General features: G+C 39.7%; 7 protein-coding genes across 7 annotated transcripts; 4 read left to right on the forward strand and 3 right to left on the reverse strand.

Moving 5' to 3' along the window:
• Window positions 1-1,480: 1,480 nt before the first annotated feature.
• Window positions 1,481-2,917, reverse strand: FA14DRAFT_158991 (uncharacterized protein). The gene is made up of 2 exons (XM_025498012.1): window positions 2,497-2,917; window positions 1,481-2,440 (listed from the first exon to the last, which is right to left on the reverse strand). The coding sequence occupies exons 1-2, from the start codon at window positions 2,725-2,727 to the stop codon at window positions 1,802-1,804; spliced, it is 870 nt and encodes a 289-aa protein (XP_025356762.1). The 5' UTR covers window positions 2,728-2,917; the 3' UTR covers window positions 1,481-1,801.
• A 717-nt stretch (window positions 2,918-3,634) lies between these two features.
• On the forward strand, window positions 3,635-5,065 carry FA14DRAFT_183032 (kinase-like protein; the record flags this gene model as incomplete). Its single annotated transcript, XM_025501278.1, has 7 exons — window positions 3,635-3,739; window positions 3,799-4,004; window positions 4,092-4,186; window positions 4,249-4,343; window positions 4,511-4,593; window positions 4,661-4,772; window positions 4,916-5,065. 7 exons carry the CDS (start codon window positions 3,635-3,637, stop codon window positions 5,063-5,065), a joined length of 846 nt encoding a protein of 281 aa, XP_025356763.1.
• Window positions 5,066-6,333: 1,268 nt separating this feature from the next.
• Window positions 6,334-7,160, forward strand: FA14DRAFT_845 (uncharacterized protein). Its single transcript, XM_025502978.1, has one exon. The coding sequence runs from the start codon at window positions 6,501-6,503 to the stop codon at window positions 7,077-7,079; it is 579 nt and encodes a 192-aa protein (XP_025356764.1). The 5' UTR covers window positions 6,334-6,500; the 3' UTR covers window positions 7,080-7,160.
• On the forward strand, window positions 7,161-9,364 carry FA14DRAFT_846 (uncharacterized protein). The gene is made up of 9 exons (XM_025502982.1): window positions 7,161-7,397; window positions 7,473-7,743; window positions 7,810-7,917; window positions 7,983-8,106; window positions 8,190-8,267; window positions 8,340-8,417; window positions 8,493-8,596; window positions 8,669-8,873; window positions 8,933-9,364. The coding sequence occupies exons 1-9, from the start codon at window positions 7,241-7,243 to the stop codon at window positions 9,218-9,220; spliced, it is 1,413 nt and encodes a 470-aa protein (XP_025356765.1). The 5' UTR covers window positions 7,161-7,240; the 3' UTR covers window positions 9,221-9,364.
• Window positions 9,365-13,325: 3,961 nt separating this feature from the next.
• On the reverse strand, window positions 13,326-14,393 carry FA14DRAFT_112919 (TPT-domain-containing protein; the record flags this gene model as incomplete). Its single annotated transcript, XM_025495989.1, has 3 exons — window positions 13,326-13,705; window positions 13,820-14,186; window positions 14,253-14,393. Coding segments are annotated over 3 exons (888 nt in total), but the record flags the coding sequence as incomplete, so codon positions are not given.
• A 1,497-nt stretch (window positions 14,394-15,890) lies between these two features.
• FA14DRAFT_175781 (uncharacterized protein) lies at window positions 15,891-16,874 on the forward strand (the record flags this gene model as incomplete). Its single annotated transcript, XM_025500604.1, has 1 exon — window positions 15,891-16,874. One exon carries the CDS (start codon window positions 15,891-15,893, stop codon window positions 16,872-16,874), a length of 984 nt encoding a protein of 327 aa, XP_025356767.1.
• Window positions 16,875-16,982: 108 nt separating this feature from the next.
• FA14DRAFT_941 (uncharacterized protein) lies at window positions 16,983-17,599 on the reverse strand. Its single transcript, XM_025503099.1, has one exon. The coding sequence runs from the start codon at window positions 17,401-17,403 to the stop codon at window positions 17,041-17,043; it is 363 nt and encodes a 120-aa protein (XP_025356768.1). The 5' UTR covers window positions 17,404-17,599; the 3' UTR covers window positions 16,983-17,040.
• Window positions 17,600-18,545: the final 946 nt, after the last annotated feature.

An 18,545-nucleotide genomic window follows, 5' to 3' on the forward strand; every position in this document is an offset into this window, starting at 1 on the left:
ACGGTGTCTGCAGGTACCAATCAATGAGCTTCTACCAGATCGTCTATGAATGTGACGTGCTTTTTTGTTATCGACAAATTTATCCTTTAGGAGACATGACAAAATCTTAACGCGATGCGATTGCAGGTACATCTAAAAGCCAGAAGAAAATGAATCCGTTCCGCAGATGATCTCACGCGCTGACGAAATAAGAAATTTTCCCAACGAATGATCGCGAAAGTCTTGCAAAGGCAAAGAATGTTTTACCAATAAAGATTTTGAGATCGTAGACAGGGGCTTTGGGACAGGTGAAATCAAAGTTGTCGAGGTTTGCACGCATGTGCTTATCACATTCATTGACTTCATTGCTAAAATTCCTATTATTCTGCCGTTACGGTCGTAGAGTTGTTGCATGCATTTTTTTTACACCTTCACTTAAGATCCATATGTCAAAGGATCAAAACCTATACCCGTGAGGCCGAAGCGCGGTTCTTCCGTGGCTTTCGGAAATTTTTTTAGCTACTTTGTACTGTTGCTGTTCGTATCATTAATACGCTCCGGGTCATCGTTGCAACGCATGGTCTCTTTTTGGTAAAAAGTGGAATTTCAATTAATCGGGTGTGTGGCAACTCCGGTATGACATCTCCTCCGGAAGGATTATTTGCGAGATCGTGAATGAAGATCGGCTGCGCAGATGAGAGTAAGAGTAAGATTCAGAAAACTACGCGAACAAGATACCTTCACTCTACTTGTTCAAATGCTTAGTCTTGGTAAAAGGCCATTACAGGGAGACCTGACGCTCCGTTCGATGATATTTAAAGACCACCGCTGCGCACCATTGTTATAGCTTCAGCTTTCTCAATTGTTCTTCCCAAACAATTCACGTTGACCTCCGGCAGAAATATAGCGAGTTATATGAACCCCTTTGTACCGTGCGTTCCGAATCTAAATACCCTTTGTTTCCTTTGTTTCCTGAATAGACAATCTTTATATTCCTTTGTTCCCAATTCCCACTCATGGTCCTCTTTGCATGCACAGCCATCGCCGAGGGCCGGATTTGAGAGGTACTTATTGCGAAAAAAAATTCAGTCAGTCTCGCTCTCCATCTGACGAAAATTAAAGACATCATACCAAGAGCGTTTTCGCAAGACTGAGAACATTTCATGCAGGTATGGTGGATATGCAAAACATCTCCAGGCAGCATTTGCACGAGTAGATGATAACGCGAAGTACTAGCGCGTTTTTGCCCCTGGTTCAGTGCATGTATGATCGACTCCGTTTTATATTCGTTTCCTACTGCAATTCTTTTTCTTTTGTTGTCAAGCGTGCTGTTGTAATTTGTTTTTGCATTTTTCTTCATAGATTTTTGCACTTCTTTTTTACTTGATAAAGACCGGAAAACTCACGAGAACCCACGAATTCTGGCAAGCACACATTGGCGGTAGTCCTATTCTGCAAGACATGGATCCAAGGACCCGCGCGGCTGCACTCTCATAGATTGTAGCTTCTATAACCATCCCGTGCAACAATCGCATCTTCTCATCTTTCACCGCAAAGGAGTGCGGATAATATTTGCTATCCTAGATCAGGGGCATGTGTCAGTAAGGTCAGGGGTTGATGGGTGGCAAATGGAATCAGTGACGAGAAGTACTTTGTTGGAAGACTGACTTCAACTTTAGAGACAGTAGGTACAGTGAGGAATTCATGGAGAAGGAGACTATGAAAGACGTTGAAATGTAGACGAAAATCATATTCGTACTTTTTCAGGATGAATTACAACATGCAACACCACGAGAAAGTGCACGAGCGACCTAAAAGCAAATCAAGACTCATTGATGTTCATCTTGGACAGTTCATCTTTGCAATGCTTCTCCAGTAGGGAAAGCGACTCCATAGAGATTTTGTCCATTCTTTTGACGGTCAAGTCCTCGCATTCAGCTAATGTTTCCACTCCAATGAGAGATCCCATATGAAAAAATTTTCTCGCCCTTTCGAGCCGCTTTAGTATGGACGATTCATTCGACTGCTTGCAAAGCTTGAGTAAGTGCGCTTGGACAATGGGATATGCCTCACGATGAAATGTCTTTGACGTTACCGGAACATCAAGAGTTGGTAGGAGCTCGAAAATCCATTGAGCATATGCTTGGCCGAGATAAAAGTACGCAAGTCTTACCTTCTCGCGAGCCTGAGAAAAGTCGATTTCTGCAGTTGACAGCTTCTCCAAATGCAACTTGACAAGTTCACCTGCGCTTTTTTCTTGACCTTCTTCTATTCGTAGGGATTTATCAGCCTCTCCGCTTTTTCTTGCATTTCCCGTCTTTATTAATTTTGTCAGCATCTCAAGAAGTTTGAATGCTCTAATTTTTCCTGCTTCTTTAGATGAAGTTGACATGGGATTTGCAAGTGCTGTCCGCTTACGTTTTCTGGACTTCCCGTTTTGTTCTACAGACCTGACACAAATCTACGAAGAGGCAGTCAGTTTTTTTGTCTGCTCTATGTTACTTCACCAATACTCACCTCGTAAGAAATACCTTGGTATTGGATATTAATGGCGGGAATTTGATGCAATTTCAAGAGATTCTCTTGTATGAGTGCCTCACAAAATGCGCGATACATCAATGCCACTTTGTTCGGCGTGTGTGCCCCATCTGCTGCTTGAACATACGCAGCAACAGATGTCACGAGACTATCTATCCCAGTGGTTTGATAAAGTGTTTCTTGTCTAGGAAGGTAGACGCGCGTGGTCATCTTGAAAATAATCTGGTTGGAGTAGATGACGGTAGTTGAGGTTCACCAATCGATCAGGGTGCTTTGAGCGGAAATTCCCTTTTAATATCGCAAATCTATATATGGGTGTGTTGCTGTGGGACTGAACTTCAGTTCGCTATCTAGGAAATTGAAACGTGGAGTACGGCACAAAGGATATCTAACACCGACGTTTTTGCACAAAGGGATATTTAAGCAAAAAATACATCGCGTGCTATCTTTTCTCAGCTTGCCCTTGTCCGCGAAACAAAGAAACAAAGGGAGGGCATGAATGGGAGGGCATGAAAAATCCGCGCTTAGCGTGTCAGTTCAATCGCTGCTCAGCGATGCATTTAGCTAGGTCTTACTTCAATTTTGGTAGCATTGACAAAGGGAGCCAGCCGTGAGAAATCATAGAAAGCCTGTGCAGAGTCCTAGATCTCAGGGCTGACAGCGATTCTGCCGAACTTTGCAAATATTCCTGAAATGCCGAACTTTGATAGTCATTTGTTAAATTGAGCACTTTTAGAGCCAGGTCATGAGGAATCGCGGCATCCATGCTTTCCAAAATTCACTAATATGGATAAATACAATTATGAGACACCGCTGAAGAAGATAGTAAAGGGCAGTCCAGTTGCAAGACGCACGTGTACACTATCATGCCCCTTTTTGAAAATCTGATGCCTTTACTTCCAAAACGCGTGTAGCGGCGAAATTGACGGGTCCATCACAAAGGTAATCTTTATGTCCATCCAAGATCTAATCATGTCCACCCCCCATCAAAACTCTAATCAAATAAGCGCCCATAATTTTGCTATACAATATATGTACATATATAAATCAGATGTTCGAATCCATATACTATATAAAGACCCGGCTTCGAATTAGACAAAATTTTGATGCATAAAACATGTTCTTTGCTCAGATGAATTGTGAAAAGTTTCGTTTCATTTCTTGCTTAGGCGAAGGGGCTTTTGGAATAGTGTACCAAGCAATTAATCTCCAGACAGACAAAGTGAGTACTTTTTGCTATCGAAGATACTGTCTCTTTCTCACCTTCTTTCCAATCTTCAGCAAGTTGCAGTCAAATGTATCAAAACAAATCAAGCACTTGGTGCCCTCGAAAATATGAAACGGGAAGCAGACATTCACTCAAAGCTTAAACATGTGAACATTGTCGCATTAAAGAGTTTTGCACTCCAGAATAACTTTTTACAATTGGAATTAGAATTATGCGAGCAAGGCACTTTATGTGATTTTCTCTTTTGCAAACAAAACATGTGAGTGATGTGATTATCAAAAAAAAACTGAAGAAATTGAATTAAATTTTTTTGTTCTTTATTAAGCGACCCTACGACCAGAAATAGTATTTGCGCCCAGCTTTGTTCGGCTGTTCATTATCTTCATGAAGGTGCTTTAGCAAAAGACGCTGTAATTCATCGGGACATCAAATTAGAGAATGGTAAGAGAGAATCTTCCTGCGTGTGATATGCAGCCTGATTGACCTTTTTTTCCTTCATCCAGTTCTTCTCACGCGGGGAATGCAGATAAAACTTGGTGATTTTGGACTTGCTATCTCAAAGCCCCGTGATAGTATCGGCAGATGGGGAATAGCTGGAGTGAGTCTTGTACGATATTCAGGATCAATAATTTATTTTCACTGACAATTGTTCTTTTCCCCTCTCCGATGTGATTTCAAGACAAAAGATTATATGTCGCCTGTGCGTATCTTTCGTAACCTCTCTATGGTTTACATCTTATTAATTTTTTCTTCTAAAAATTTCAGGAGATGATTCGTGGTCTCAAGTATGGAAAGAAAACAGACTTATGGTCACTTGGTATTTTACTTTACGAGATCTGGACGTGGCGGTAAGCATTTTTGGAAAAATTTTAAATACATGGAGAAATCTCACCTTCCACTTTTACAATTATACAGTACTTTTCAATGGTCTAAGGGCGTATCACTTGAGAAATCGATTGCCGCTATGCTTTCAGAGCCTTTGAGCGATGATGTGTCTCAGGTGCTGGCGCTATTTCTGCAAATAGACGTGAGTATCAGATTTCTGTTTTCAGTCTTTATGCTTACATTCTACCTATTCTGCTTCATCGAAAAGCCTATTTCACGACGCGAGGCAAGTACGCCTTTGGCATTTTCATGGATGTTAGAAGCCTTGATGAACGAACATAATAGGTGAGTATGTCGAAGGTCACAAGTGAGCACACCGCTGATCTGTACGTCTATATTTCAAGTCACACAAAGTTTTTATCAGGCATTGAAGACGAAGGAAGCGATAAGTCTTTTCAATCAGCAAAGAGTGAGAAAGATTCAGAACTCATGTGAGTGTACTCGAGAGAATTTATGCTTTTTTTTAACATGTGTACTAATCCTGTCATGCTGGCTTTGAAAAGATTTCCTGAATTCACCTTTCTCATCAAGCATTGAATCGTCTGTCCAGGGGATACTAATGCTGAAAATGGTGCGCACTGCTTGCGTTTGGATCAAATAAGGCTGCAAAAGGCCTGGCTGTTACTACCCATGGGCGAGCAGACAGCATCGGAGACTTGACTTTGACTTGTGTTACATTTCGGACACAGTACAAAAAAGCACGATTTTCGAGCAGATATTCTCCACGGCAAGTCGAATTCTGATTGTAACATTTTAGATGATTAAAACATCTGATACTGATAAACTTCACTTCGAGATATGAAGACCGAAAGAAAAACCATGATGCACTTTGATGAAGAGCTAGCTAGATTCTCCTTTGCGATACAATTGCCTATAATTCGCGCGAAGATCAATCTGTCATGCCGCGTTCCTGTGTCTCTCTCTACTGAGTCGAATAGATTTGGTGCGACCCTTAACCTGGACCAAGGTAACGACAAAGCCAGGCACCATTTTCCTTGCTCCACTGACGACAGCCGGATTATCCAAAGGTATTTGACGAGTGATACAATGCACTCTTGGTTTCCCATCAATTAGATCCGTTCTCCAAGGAAATTGCCCTGCGTATTCGCAAAAAGAACAGTATATCTGTGTATTGCCCAATTTGCCTTTTGTTGCTTCGCGATCAAATTAAAATTAAGATAAAGGACGCGACGAGGACAAAGGAGAGATTGGATTGCCTTAGCATTGCACTCAATAATGCGTGGGATACGCAAATAATTTTAATGAAAACCCTTTGTTCTTTGAAAGCTTGACAAAGGGAAATGATAAATGGGAATTTAGTGGCGCGTTCCGTTGTTGACTATTTACACACATTTTCAGCAGGAAAGTGGCTTCAACCTCGCGCATTGCTGTGTATATTCACAAAACGAACAAAGGGAATGATTTTCCGCGAAGCACTTCATCGCGTGTCTTTAGAGAAGATGATGTGTGAGCTTGTCCGGAAAACTTACTGTGCGGATTTGATTCTATTTCTCTCGCCCAGTGAAGTATCATAAAAGGGCGTAAAAGGGGAGGAATTAAGGCGAAAATTGTGAAAAGATGAATCGATGGCACAATCTCCGCATACTGGAGACTCTGATCTTGCAAAAAGAAAGGGACACAAGAACATAACAAAGGCACATAACAAAAGTAGTATTGGCCATAAAGAGCTTGCTCGTAGTTTTTCGTTAAAATATATTCTTTCTTGGTCCATGTAAAGAGTGTACAATAATCAATAGAGTCTTCTCACTATACAAGTAACACACCAAATTCACTCGTTTCCGCTCAGACTTTCTCTATCACCAACACAATAACACTACACCGCTTTCCATACTTTACTCTGCAAATAACCATGGAGAGAATGTTCGAAGAAGATGATGACCTTTATGTTGAAGATTTTCAGGAGAACGATGATAGTGATGATACATATTCGGATTTTGTTGTTGATGAGGTCAATGAGAATGAAGCCGACGATGCTGAAGATGACTATGCAGGGACAAATTCAGTTTCAAAGACTTTTGCCGCAGTACAACGGCATTACGAGCCTCTCACCTTTGGACCAGAGCGACTCTTTGAGAGCAGCAAATTGCAGTTCAAGACTAGGACTTTACCAAATAGTAGACAACAAGGCGAGGTGATCATCGAAACCATAAGATTCGCTACGCGCAAACTTTATGCAGATGGTCAAATCGAGTACATCCTCTTCAAGTGTCCTAATCCACACAAGCCTGCGATGGTGCTTGCAGAGGCGGTAGATAGAGCGTTGAATGCTTTTGCGCGCCTTTCGAACGGCTATCTACATTTGCCAATGAGTCTTGCGCTTATGGAGGACGATTCTGTTCGTGATATCTTGCATTCTGGCATCGAGACGGCAAATTTTTTTTCCGGACATTGTCAAATTTTGCAGCATCATTTCTCAGCCGTATTTTGAAAGGAGAAACTTTTACTCTTTCGGTGCCAGAGAAAGCCAAAATCAAGGCACACAATAGCAAGTTAGGGACAGCAGGGGGTACATACCTCGTACTGACGACGAACAAGAACAACGAAGTAGCAGGAGTCTATGTTGGGCGAACAAACTCATTGCAAAGAAGAATGAAAGATCATCAAATCAATCTTGCCATCGCAACACATACCTCAGATTCTTTTGCGCACATCGAATCGCATTTCTATCAATCTGCGGCCCGCGAGCTTCATCACGGCGGAGAGCTGTATTTCATCGCGGCAAACATTTTTCCCATAACATCACAGGGTGAGTTCTCCTCAGATTTTTCGCAGAGCCAACCCAATTTCCACTTACACGACTTTTTCCTTACAATCGCAATAGACGCACATGACCATGTTGCAGTATTTGAAGCTTTGCTCTCTTGCATCACGGGCAGTTTCCAACTGAAAGAAGCTTTTCTGGAATTTCGTGCCGGTTTTGGCATGCCACTGGTCAGCTTCATTGGTTACAACTCTACCCCTTGTATGGAGAGACCGGAACGCTTCAACCAATACGCCGAAAATGTGGCAAACCCCACTCTTTCCCCAATGATACTTGAACTCCGCAATTTATATCTTCGGTACGGATTAATCTGCTCCGCAAGCAAGACTGTGTAAGTTTGTAGGTGTCTTTTCTGAGAGATGAAACTAAATTCTAATATTTTCTTTGAAAAAAACAGAGCTGCTCATGCTGCAAGGCATGACGATCAAAAAAAGGAGATAGAACAAGACTACCGCCACAAGCATGCTGCGTATATGATGGAGGTAGCAAGATTGCTAAAAAATGGGTGAGTGTTCCGTTGGTATTTACTGTGCACATCTATGACAGAAGCTAACACTTCTCGATTGCTAGCGAATACATGTTGAGGCTAGTGAGAAAACAAAACCGTGAACCGAGACAAGCGTACTATAGCTGGATAGCAACCAATTTGACCGATATATTATTACCACGAAAGCAAATGGAAAACATCCTGCAGGTAAGCATTTTGTCGAAACTTTAGAAAGCAGGCCAACAAGCGTAATGAAGGCTGATAAAACTGTGATTGATTTCCATCTGCAGTCAGCGAATGTCAGTAACTACAGTGGATTACCTTTGTTTGTATCTCTTCAATTGCTCGTCGGAGATCCAGATTCAGCGGTGAGTTGAATGGCAATGACGTGAAACCACTAAAGCTTTCGACTTATACATTTCAGTCTTTGATACCAACAGAGTGACGTATTTCTCGGCACTTCACCGAAATACGGTGAGATCTATGGCGGGTTGAAGCTTTATCTGAAAGATTTGGATGTGAGTTGTATAAGGGTCGAACTGTCCGGGAAGTAACAAACGAACGAAGAGAAACTGACTATTCTTCTTTGAAAGCTCTTTCTGCAATTTGAAACTGTTTTCCATCGAAGAAAATGGCAATTGCGTTTGGCAGAAAGGTTGCTTCATTGCTGCTCTAACAAGGAAGCCGAGAGACGCATGTAAGTGCTTGCCGGGGGACGTGAATCAGTAAGCATAAATCTGACTCCCTTTACTCACTTTTGTATGAAAAGCACTCTCCTTAGAGAGAAACAAAAGGTGTCGTCAAATATCGTGACTGAAAACAGCAATTACAGGGAGTTGATCGAGGGTGAACTTCCAGTTTCAGTTCAAGGCAAGACAGTCGTTGAGCGTCCAAAAAATGAGATGAAAATCACGTTCCCAGTGTCACCACAGACAAGAAAGTACTTAGAACGAGATACAGGGAAGAAAGAATTTGTAAGTCTCATTAGTAGGTATTTTCCACCTTTTTGACACTAACTTTCCTACTGCACTAGTACTTTGTTAAGCTTGTATTCGGCTCTTCTTGCCCTTTGTGGGATGGAACTGGCTTCCCAGAAGAGGTGAGTAGCCCTCTTAGGGGAGTGGGCTTGTCGCTGTATTCCTTCAGTTCGAATACATGGATTCCAATATCAGCAAATTTTCGCTTCAGATACGTCGTTTCACGTTTGACTGCATTCGCTAGCCAAGCAGCTATCGTTGCAAGACAGTCGATTACATATCATAGCGATCGAAATGCCCCAAACCATTTTTCTGAGCCTGAATCAGACGAGGAGGAAGATTAACCAGCATTTCAGATTTTTCAAAGAACTTTGCCTTCAACAGGGTATTCGCCAAGGATTGGTGTACGAGGTCAACGAACACCTACAATTCTCATTCCACGAAGGATGCTAAGGATGTGGTTTCCAGATGGAACCTACCCACAAGGGCTCCTACTCTCTGTAAAGATTGAAGCCACAAGAGCCAGATCACCTGACGAGGTGAAAATATTTCTTCGTCTTGACAGCACAGGGCAGAGTGATAATGAAGGTGTGTGGTTCAATGCCTTACGCTACGCGAAAGACGGCATACCCTCAGCAGCAATTTGGCGCTACATTCAAGAAACACAACGTGGAACTCGAAATCTTGATGAAGAGAGTCAAGTCAACAAGATGTTGTAATCCCTTAACAAGCGTTCGATGTGAATAAAAAAATACTAAAATGTTACCGAGTAGCGGCGTTATCTTCTTTGTCTTTTTCGTGTCAAAAATAAAGAACAAACAGCTCTGTAATAGTGCAGTGATGAAACATAGTATGTAAAGAGATTTCCATCTAGGCATATCCAGAAGGTCTAAAATAAGGTGGTTGTCTCTTACTCATGACTAAGAGAATGAGAAAGTGCTCTAAATAACAGGCTACCAGGGAATATTTCTCCCTTGAATATCCTGAAAAAAAAAAAAAAAAAAAAAAGAGTTGTGTGTCTGTTTATTTCATTCGTTCTATATTGCCTGGACTTCGTGGGCTATTCTTACAACATGAGTCATTGAGACTTTTGCTTGTTATAAAATTTGTCGAATCACAGACGGTCTTGTAAAAGCTGTAGCACATACCTCTTCCATGAACCTAATCAAGAAAGTATTTTTGAAAATTTGGATCTCGTGGAGATGCAAAACTACATTTGTTTCTATCGGTCCCAAAATCCAATCCGCATGGTAGGTAATTGAATGCAACAAAAACGTGTTTACTAAGGATGTCTACGAATTTCAGTGGGTGTTGATTTTGTTCCGATTAATGGCCTCTTTTCTACAAGTGCATGAACATGTACTATTGAAAAGATAAGTGAGAGTTCATTTGCGAAAGTCTGCAGCTCTCATACAAAGTAGATGTAAATCGCCGGTCTCATTCTTTTTCCGGCTTATATACTATTATCCAACAAAAAGCTTAAACAATTCTGCGCTTCTTGTCGATCTAGCTCTAGAAATTAGTGGAGAATTGTCCTCACTTAGTAAAGTAAGTAAGCCAATTGCTTCAAGTATCCAAACTGCGTGCTTAGCTATTAGCTCAGAATAAAAATCTGTCACCAATGGCAGGTCTTTCTAATTGTCGATAAAATACATTACGTTGCCAAAATTTGACTTTGGCCTCATTCTGAAGAAAATACTGTCGTTCTTCCTTCCCAATCGTATTTCAAGGATTTAAGTGAAACCACCTTATCAAGCAAAATAGCTACGCTACTTGTATGTAAAACTATGGCAGAGGAACTGATTTCTTTTACTAGTACTATCTTTGGTTGAGCGGTGTCATTTCTTGCTTCTTCTGAAAACAATATTTCTTCAGAGAAGGTTGGCAGGAGCTCATTGAATAAGTTCTCAAGCTATCCAAAATATTGCAAGACGCTTTGGTGGGCATTGACTGATTGGCACACGGTAAACAGAAAGAACGCTCAAATTATCGTTCATCCGAAGATTAATAAATTAGAATATCAGCGCTAATCGCTCTTTCCTACAGTGTCTGTGTTGTGTATTATTATACCTGTGCCCTCATTTGCGTGTGCTTGGCCGGTACGCCTTTTTTAAAAGAGAATTGGACGCGCTAGAGACACTTCGTCTGTGTAAAGGCGATTCTTTCGGCCTTTGGCGTGCAAACTCATGATGTATCGTGCCATTGGATAGCAAAAACAATTTCAGATACAGCATTTCCTAGCGTCCACCTATTCTAGCGAATTATCTCCGCGCGGAAGAGCGCACGGCATTGCGTAAGTGATACGCTACTCGGACCTTCTTGTCATTCATTAGAGAGTAGAAGCTCGTAAAAACTTTGAATCACTCAGGTGCTAGCCCAAAAGTCTTGAATGCTCAGCCTGTGTCAAAAGATAGCAATTGTATCTTGTAACAGACTTTGTGCACGACATGCTTTCATCAATCTGAAAGAAGCACAGGGTTTGTTCAAGGTTTCTTAACAGTACAAAGATAATTTGATCGCCAGTCAGACCCCACATGATTGGCATCCCGCTACCACCTACAAAGATTAAGTACTCGAAGATATCAGAGATCGATGTGGGATTTTTGAGGTCCCGGAAGTGTCTTTTCGAACCAACACGATCACTGTTGAGAGGTTTCTTGTCACAAACAAAAGAAATTTATTGAAGTACTACACGCTCAATCCTGTCGAATGTAGAAATTATCGAGACAAGATAAAAACTTCCATTACGCACGCAATTTGCACGAATATAAAAGAGTAAGATACTAACAAGTTGAATTATTTTTAAAACTTACTTTCAAGGAGGAGCTAAAGTCAATTTAGCAACGTTGCAGGTGACCAGACCATTAGCCACACTAGACAAAACCCCCTCGATAGTAAGCGTAACATCGGAATAATTGATGCTAGACCTGCACCAACTTGCGTCTGTACCCAAAGCAGTGATATCAACATCTTCGAATACCAAATTGCCAAAGTCCCAAGCAGCTAATCGCAAAAGTGTACTACGAGGATGTCTGTCTTATGCATCCCAGTATAGCCAACATTCAATTTCACTAATTCTTCAGCGGCTAGAAAAGCGCCTACTTAAGTGCATCATTTCTAGATTTCCGATTTAGACTTTTTTTAGTATGATCAGAATTGTAGCATATCAAGCAAGATCACCGAAAGCAGGACAATGCCTGTACTGAATACACTGACCATCGGAAGAAAAAAGAGCCGCAATTCTAACATTTTGACATTTTTGGCGTACATCTTGCTGATACCGTTCAACTACGTATCTTCAAGGTAGCATAGCATATAGAGTGTTGCTACGGTGGATATCATGCTTGTGTCGGATTGGTGTTAGGATATGATCTCGTTGTGATACAGGTAGTATACTGGATCAGATTGGGCTAAAAATTTACGACTACAGTGCTTGAAAATTATGAAATCTAAAAATGAGGGTAATTCATACCAAAGTTTTTAGGCTAAGATAAGAGATTTGATAGCTATACCGCGTGTTTACTTGTTTCAGGTACAACACAGAGTATGGTCCCGCGCAAGACGTAGCGCACAGTTGCTTATGTAATTCACCCAGGATACACAAAAATGATTTCACAGATCAGAGCACTTCCTTTGCAAGATCACATCAAGGCAGACGGCCACGCTTGGCGAAGTAGAATACGCGAGCCTTCGTGGGAGAGTTAAATTGCAATGCAGCACCATTTGAGATGTTGAGGACCTGGCCTGTTTTTGCGACAAAGTTCTCACCGGTATGAGAGAGAAGCGTATAAGCAAGTCTTGTATCCGTCTCTTTGTCTGCAGGCTAAAGGTGAATGTAAGCTCATCCTTCATACGCTAACGCTGGGAAGTATCTAGACTATGTAAGTAATCTCGTGAAGGCTGTCAAATAAAAATTAAAATTAGAAATCTGCTCTTGCTTTCGTTCTTATTTTACATCAAATTTGTTTGTCATGAAGAATTGGTCATCTTTATTCCGTGTGAGGATACGTAATTTTTTTCTATCTTCTCAGGATAATAATTAAAAATGAAAAACGCCAAAAATAAATGGCGCTAAACCTTTGAGAGCGGGACTTAAAAGCGGCTTTTTTTCATACATGCAAGAAAAAGTAAGCTGCAGCGGGAAAAGAGGGTGTGAGTCAATTTTTCAAAAAAAGTCATTATCTCTTTTCTCCTAATCACTGAATAAAAGTCCGAGATGGGATACATCGTGTATTCAACTCACAAAAAGGAAGGGGTTCATTTTACTTTCACCAAATGTAAACAAAAGACGCATTATGCAAGCACGGTAAACATAGATCTTGCATTCAAGTGAGGGATTTTATTAAAAAAAACATGCATATCAACATGGAGATATTTGTGGTACATCTTCGGGGATCCGTTTTTTTGTCTTATTTAATAGAATCTTTTGCTCTTCAAGTGTCATTTTTGCCGCTTTTTCGAACTCGTTTCCAGCATTCCATACCAAGCGGTACCAAAAAGAGCGACAATGATTCCAATAATATTGATTGATTGAACTTGTAAATGGAGTAAACGAAAAGCCAATAAAATTGTAACGACTTGTTTTAAGTTTCCAACTACAGTCATAGTTAATGGACCGGCAACTTTGTTTGTTTTAAATGAAACGAAATTGAGTAAAAAAGCCACAAATCCATTACCGATAAGAAGTAAGGGTAAAAACCAGTTAAAGTGATCTGTTGATGTATTTGTAGCAAAACGAAAATGAATTTGTTGCAATTCACCTGAAATTTGAGAAGCTAATAAACATTGTACGCATGCTAAAGCTGACATCACTTCTAACAATTCCAAAGCTGTGTAATGAAATGCATGCATTTGTATTGAGGATCGCCATCTCTGAAGGGTTGTTTGTTGTATAATTCCATATTGTGATTCTTGATTTTCAAGTTTTGTTGTCTTTTTTCCACCTTGTAATAAATTTGTAACAACAGTCTTCAAAGCTGCAAGAGTTGTTCCTAAAACAGTTAAAATGAATCCAAAAGTCGTTGCATTCACATCACCAAAACAAGCAAAAGCAGCACCAAAAACGATTGGTAATAAAGCGAACAGACTTGATCTTTGTGGTTTATTTGATAATAATAAGAATCCCAAAACCAATGTAAAAATTGGACAAGTTGAACGTACAATTTGATGAAAAGGAACAGAGACTAAACGTAAACTTGCGTTACTTATTGCAATATTTGCTGCGTATAAAGTTGAATAAAGAAAAACAATTATTATTCTTGTAAAGTTGAAATTTGATTGGGAAATTGTCGTAGATTGTGGATTGTTTTGCTTTTCATTCAATTCACCTCTTTCTATTTCATCCTTTGATTCTCTTTTCGAAGATTTAAATTCAACACCAATCCCTCTAAGGAATAGACAGCCAATCGTTCCACTTCCTGCATGTAAGGCTGTTATAAAATACGGAAAAGGGAAGTCGATCATGATAAATTTGTTGTAAAAAGTTAAAGCAAGGTTGAGTAAGAAATAAGAAGATATTATTGCGAATGTTGATATTTGCTTTATTCTCCATGATTCTCGAGTACTTTGAAGTAATTCTTTTCGTTCTATATCTTCTTCCTCTAACCATTTATAATACGGTTTTGAAACTGGGATGAGCGGCGAAGAGGATGTAGAAGCTGAAGGAGATATTTCGTCATTTATTTGATAGAATGATGTCGTTATTGGTGATGTGTTGCGATAATGTATAAAAGGATAGCTTTCCATCTTTCTTTCTTTTTTGCTTCGTGTTCTTTGAAGCGTTAGGTCAAATGACAGCTTCTATTCTTTTTCTTTATAGGGTATGATATATGAAGGTGTTAAAATATAAATGGGGGTAAAAGAAATATAATAAAAGGCTGTACGAAGAGTCTTGAAATTGTAAAAAGTTTCCTTTCTATTATCTCCACCTCCTTTTTCCCAAATTTTCCCATTAATTTTTGTTTTTGTTTACGCCTACCTACACTGCGACAGAGTATGTATGTATGCATGTATGCATGTCAAGCGTACGCCTACTTTTACGATGACGATAAATCACGCCCTCATACTTCATCTTTGATTTCTAACAAAATAGGGACACGATAAAGAACGAAATTTATCGGGACATTTTTCCGTCTCGATCGGTTTGTGTAAAGAATTATCTATGTTTCTCACAATTTCGAATATTTGTACTATCAAAGAACAAATAACTCCACAAGAATTGTAGATCGTACGAGCATGTGCATGTGCATGCATAAACTATATAGATTAATAAAAAGGTTTATTCACAATGACGAATACCTTCTTTAGAGTTTTAGAACAGTAAGACATTCTTTTCGGCTGTCTTTCAACCGTCTTAAGGAAGATTAAAGCACAAGCACTCACATATGTACATGGAAGCACAATCTTTTCATGGGTCAAGCGGCCATTAACACCCTTTTTTTATTTTTTTATTCACAGTGCAGCTCTGCGCAGCGGCTTTTCTCTCTCTTTTTCTGCTAAGTGTAAATTATTACTCTTTACATTTCAAATTCCCCTGATCATGCCAAGACTTTTTTTAGCCGATCAACTGTGCGTGCGTGCGTGCGTGTGTGCAGGTTTCCGCGAACCTACGGACGAAAGTCCCCGCGGTGCATTATGTTACTGTTATGATGTATTTTTTTCTTTTCTTCTCTCCACTTTTTCTTTATCAGGTATGCATAACTCCTCCCACTTTTCTTATCGAAGCACAAGTGTTGAAAGTGTATATGTAATGATATACTGTATGTAGCCGTAATAAATTGGCGAATGGCAATCCTTGCTTGCATGATTTTCTATAATTTGAGCCCAAACCGTCAGCCTTTTTGCCAGCTATTTTTGCCCAAACGGGTTTGAAATTATGAATGAATTCTTAAATAAAAAGGTGACATCCTTTATTAATACTACAAACCATCACCAACAATCACCTTTTTCTGTGTTGTCAAGATGAAAGCGACAGCATTAAGACAATTTTTAATTCTTTTAACAGTATGTGCAACAATGTACTTGTTCATGACTGGAATCGCACAAGAATTTGGACTTCGAATTCATCTAGCAAGTACTTTATTAGGAACATTTATTTTCTTCCCATTCTCGCATACACGTACAATCGTTATAACCCCAGAGGGCATACGATCAAGAAATAAAGAATCTCTTTTCAACATTTCAAATGAACAAAGAATTCCAAGAATTATTCATCAAGTTAAATTAGGAAATTTAAAAATGCAACCAAAATGGATAGAAGCAAGAAAGAGTTGTATAGATTTACATCCTGATTGGCAATTTAAACTTTGGGAAGATGAAGAATCAGGAAACTTTGTCAACACACAATTTCCAAATTTATTAGAAACATATTTAAATTATCCACTTGAAATCCAACGTTCAAACGTTTTACGTTATTTGGTTTTGCATAAATTTGGTGGAATTTATCTAGATTTAGATTTAGGTTGTAAAACACCTCTGGACGGTTTACGAAATGAAAGTTTTTTAACTCCTCCTGCAAATCCAAGCGGAATCAATAACGCTTTCATCGCTTCAACACCCGATCATCCTTTTTGGTCTCACGTTGAAGATTATTTAATCACTTTTAATCGAAATTGGTTTAATTCTCCTTATATAACAAATATGTTTTCGACAGGTTGTCACTTTTTAAGTACGATGCATAGATTGTATGGCGATCAACCTTCTTTAACAATAATGGATCAAGCTAATAAATTAAACGGTCACGTGGAAACTCCTCTCTTCGAACATCTTGGTGCAAGTAGTTGGCATAAAGGTGATGCAAAAGCAATTTTACGTATCGGTCAACAAATTGAAAATATAAAGAATCACTTTTTTTCTCTCGTTATCATTCTCTTCTTGTTTTCTTTTGGCATCTATTTTGCATTTGCATCTCTTCGTCGTTTACGCCATGCACGGAAGAGAAAACTTGGAAGATATGAAGATGTAGAAGCAAGCAAAGAGCTCGTTGTTCATCACGAATAATTATACCCCATATTGTACAATAAGTATTTCATTGCGTTTTGCAATTTAATTAATCCGTTCAATTATACTGTAAAACTGTAAATATTGCGAAAGGGTATCAGGCGATAGTATAAGTGAGTGATACAATAAAAAAAGGTAACTATGAAATACAATGCAAATAAGGAAATCACTTTGCCAGAGGATGTGCATCATCTCTTTCCACTTCATCGTCCGTTAATTCTTCTTCTGGATTCACTCCTTCATGACGTCCAGACATTCCCATCTTTTTAGCAAAATACCAACCGTCTGAATATGGTTCTATACGCCAAGGTGCAAATATTGAGAAAATTGAATGATGTGAGAATGGTCCAAGATTGAAATAAAGAGCAAGATTATGCATGAATCCGAGATCGTAAACGTTGCTGAATGATAATCCTTTTCTCTTGCTTACTTCTCGATAATGTGTGTTATCGCTATTTTCTACACTCGTTTCTCCCCATCCTATTATCAAGAGTTGCCATGATGCCATTACAGCTAATGCAAATCCCATAATTGCACAAAGAGCAAAAGTTAGCAAAGGGAATAGACGTGGAGTATATTCGAATTCCCAAGGATCGAATGAGATTGCTTCTCGTACCGTTTGCCCCTGCCGTTTACAAAATCACACTCTGCTGAGCAAAACCATTACATGACGGTTGGGTATATGTGACAAGATTATTTGTTTACTACCCTGTTGTTCTTTGATATTGCGATGTGGTCCATATGGTAATTTTGACTTGCATCCAATGAATGTGACCTGCTTTCTTGTTATCGACAAATCCATCCTTTGGGAATCATGACAAAATCTTAGCGCGATGCGATTGGAGGCAGATTTAAAAGCCACAAAAAAATTTGAATCCGCTTCGCAGATGATCTAACGCGCTGGTTGAATTGAGAATTTTTCACAACGGATGATCACGAGAATCTTGCAAAGGCAAAGAATGTTTTACCAATAAAGATTTTGAGATCGTAGACAGGGGCTCTGGGGCAGGTGCAATCACAGTTGTCGAGGTTCTCACGCATATGCTTGTCATATTCATTGATTTCATTGCTGAAATTCCTAGTATTGTGCCGTTACATGCATACAGTTGTTGCATACATTTCTTTTTACCCCTTCATTTAGGATCCATATGTCAAAGGATCAAAATCTAGGCCGTGAGGCCGAAGCGCGATTCTTTCGTGGCCCTCAGGTTTTTTTTTGAACTACTTTGTACTGTCACTGCTGGTATCGTTAATACGCTGTGGGTCATCGTTGCAACGCATGGTCTCTTTTTGGTGTCAATTAGACGGATGTATGGCAACTTCGGTATGACATCTAACTACTTGCGAGATCATGAACGAAAATCTGCTAGGCAGACGGAGTATGAGTAAGATACAGAAAACTACGTGAACAAGATAGCTTTGCTCTTCTTATTCAAATGCTTAGTCTTCTTCGGTAAGAGACCAGTATGGGGAAACCTAACGCTCCGTTCGATGATATTGAATTACAACCGCTGCGCGCCTTTGTTATAGCATCAGCTTTCTCAATCGTTCTTCCCAAACAATTTACGTTGTCCTCCGGCAGAAATATAGCTAATTACATGGATTCCTTTCTCTCGTTTCTTACCCCTTTGTACCGCGCTGAGCGTTCCAAATTTAAATCCCCTTTGTTCC

The sequence above is a fragment of the Meira miltonrushii genome (assembly GCF_003144205.1).
Source record: "Meira miltonrushii strain MCA 3882 unplaced genomic scaffold FA14scaffold_1, whole genome shotgun sequence".
In the NCBI taxonomy this organism is placed as follows: Eukaryota; Fungi; Basidiomycota; class Exobasidiomycetes; order Exobasidiales; family Brachybasidiaceae; genus Meira; species Meira miltonrushii.

What these genes read in the sequence shown, in the direction of transcription:
- FA14DRAFT_158991 (XM_025498012.1), bottom strand. Translation starts at nt 2,727, where the DNA reads ATGACCACGCGCGTCTACCTTCCTAGACAAGAAACACTTTATCAAACC. An exon ending in ACCAAGGTATTTCTTACGAG is followed by an intron (nt 2,441 to 2,496) that starts GTGAGTATTGGT and finishes GCCTCTTCGTAG; the next exon opens with ATTTGTGTCAGGTCTGTAGA.
- FA14DRAFT_845 (XM_025502978.1), top strand. Translation starts at nt 6,501, where the DNA reads ATGGAGAGAATGTTCGAAGAAGATGATGACCTTTATGTTGAAGATTTT.
- FA14DRAFT_846 (XM_025502982.1), top strand. Translation starts at nt 7,241, where the DNA reads ATGAAAGATCATCAAATCAATCTTGCCATCGCAACACATACCTCAGAT. An exon ending in AAATGGAAAACATCCTGCAG is followed by an intron (nt 8,107 to 8,189) that starts GTAAGCATTTTG and finishes TTCCATCTGCAG; the next exon opens with TCAGCGAATGTCAGTAACTA. An exon ending in ATACAGGGAAGAAAGAATTT is followed by an intron (nt 8,874 to 8,932) that starts GTAAGTCTCATT and finishes CTACTGCACTAG; the next exon opens with TACTTTGTTAAGCTTGTATT.
- FA14DRAFT_941 (XM_025503099.1), bottom strand. Translation starts at nt 17,403, where the DNA reads ATGGGATTTGCATTAGCTGTAATGGCATCATGGCAACTCTTGATAATA.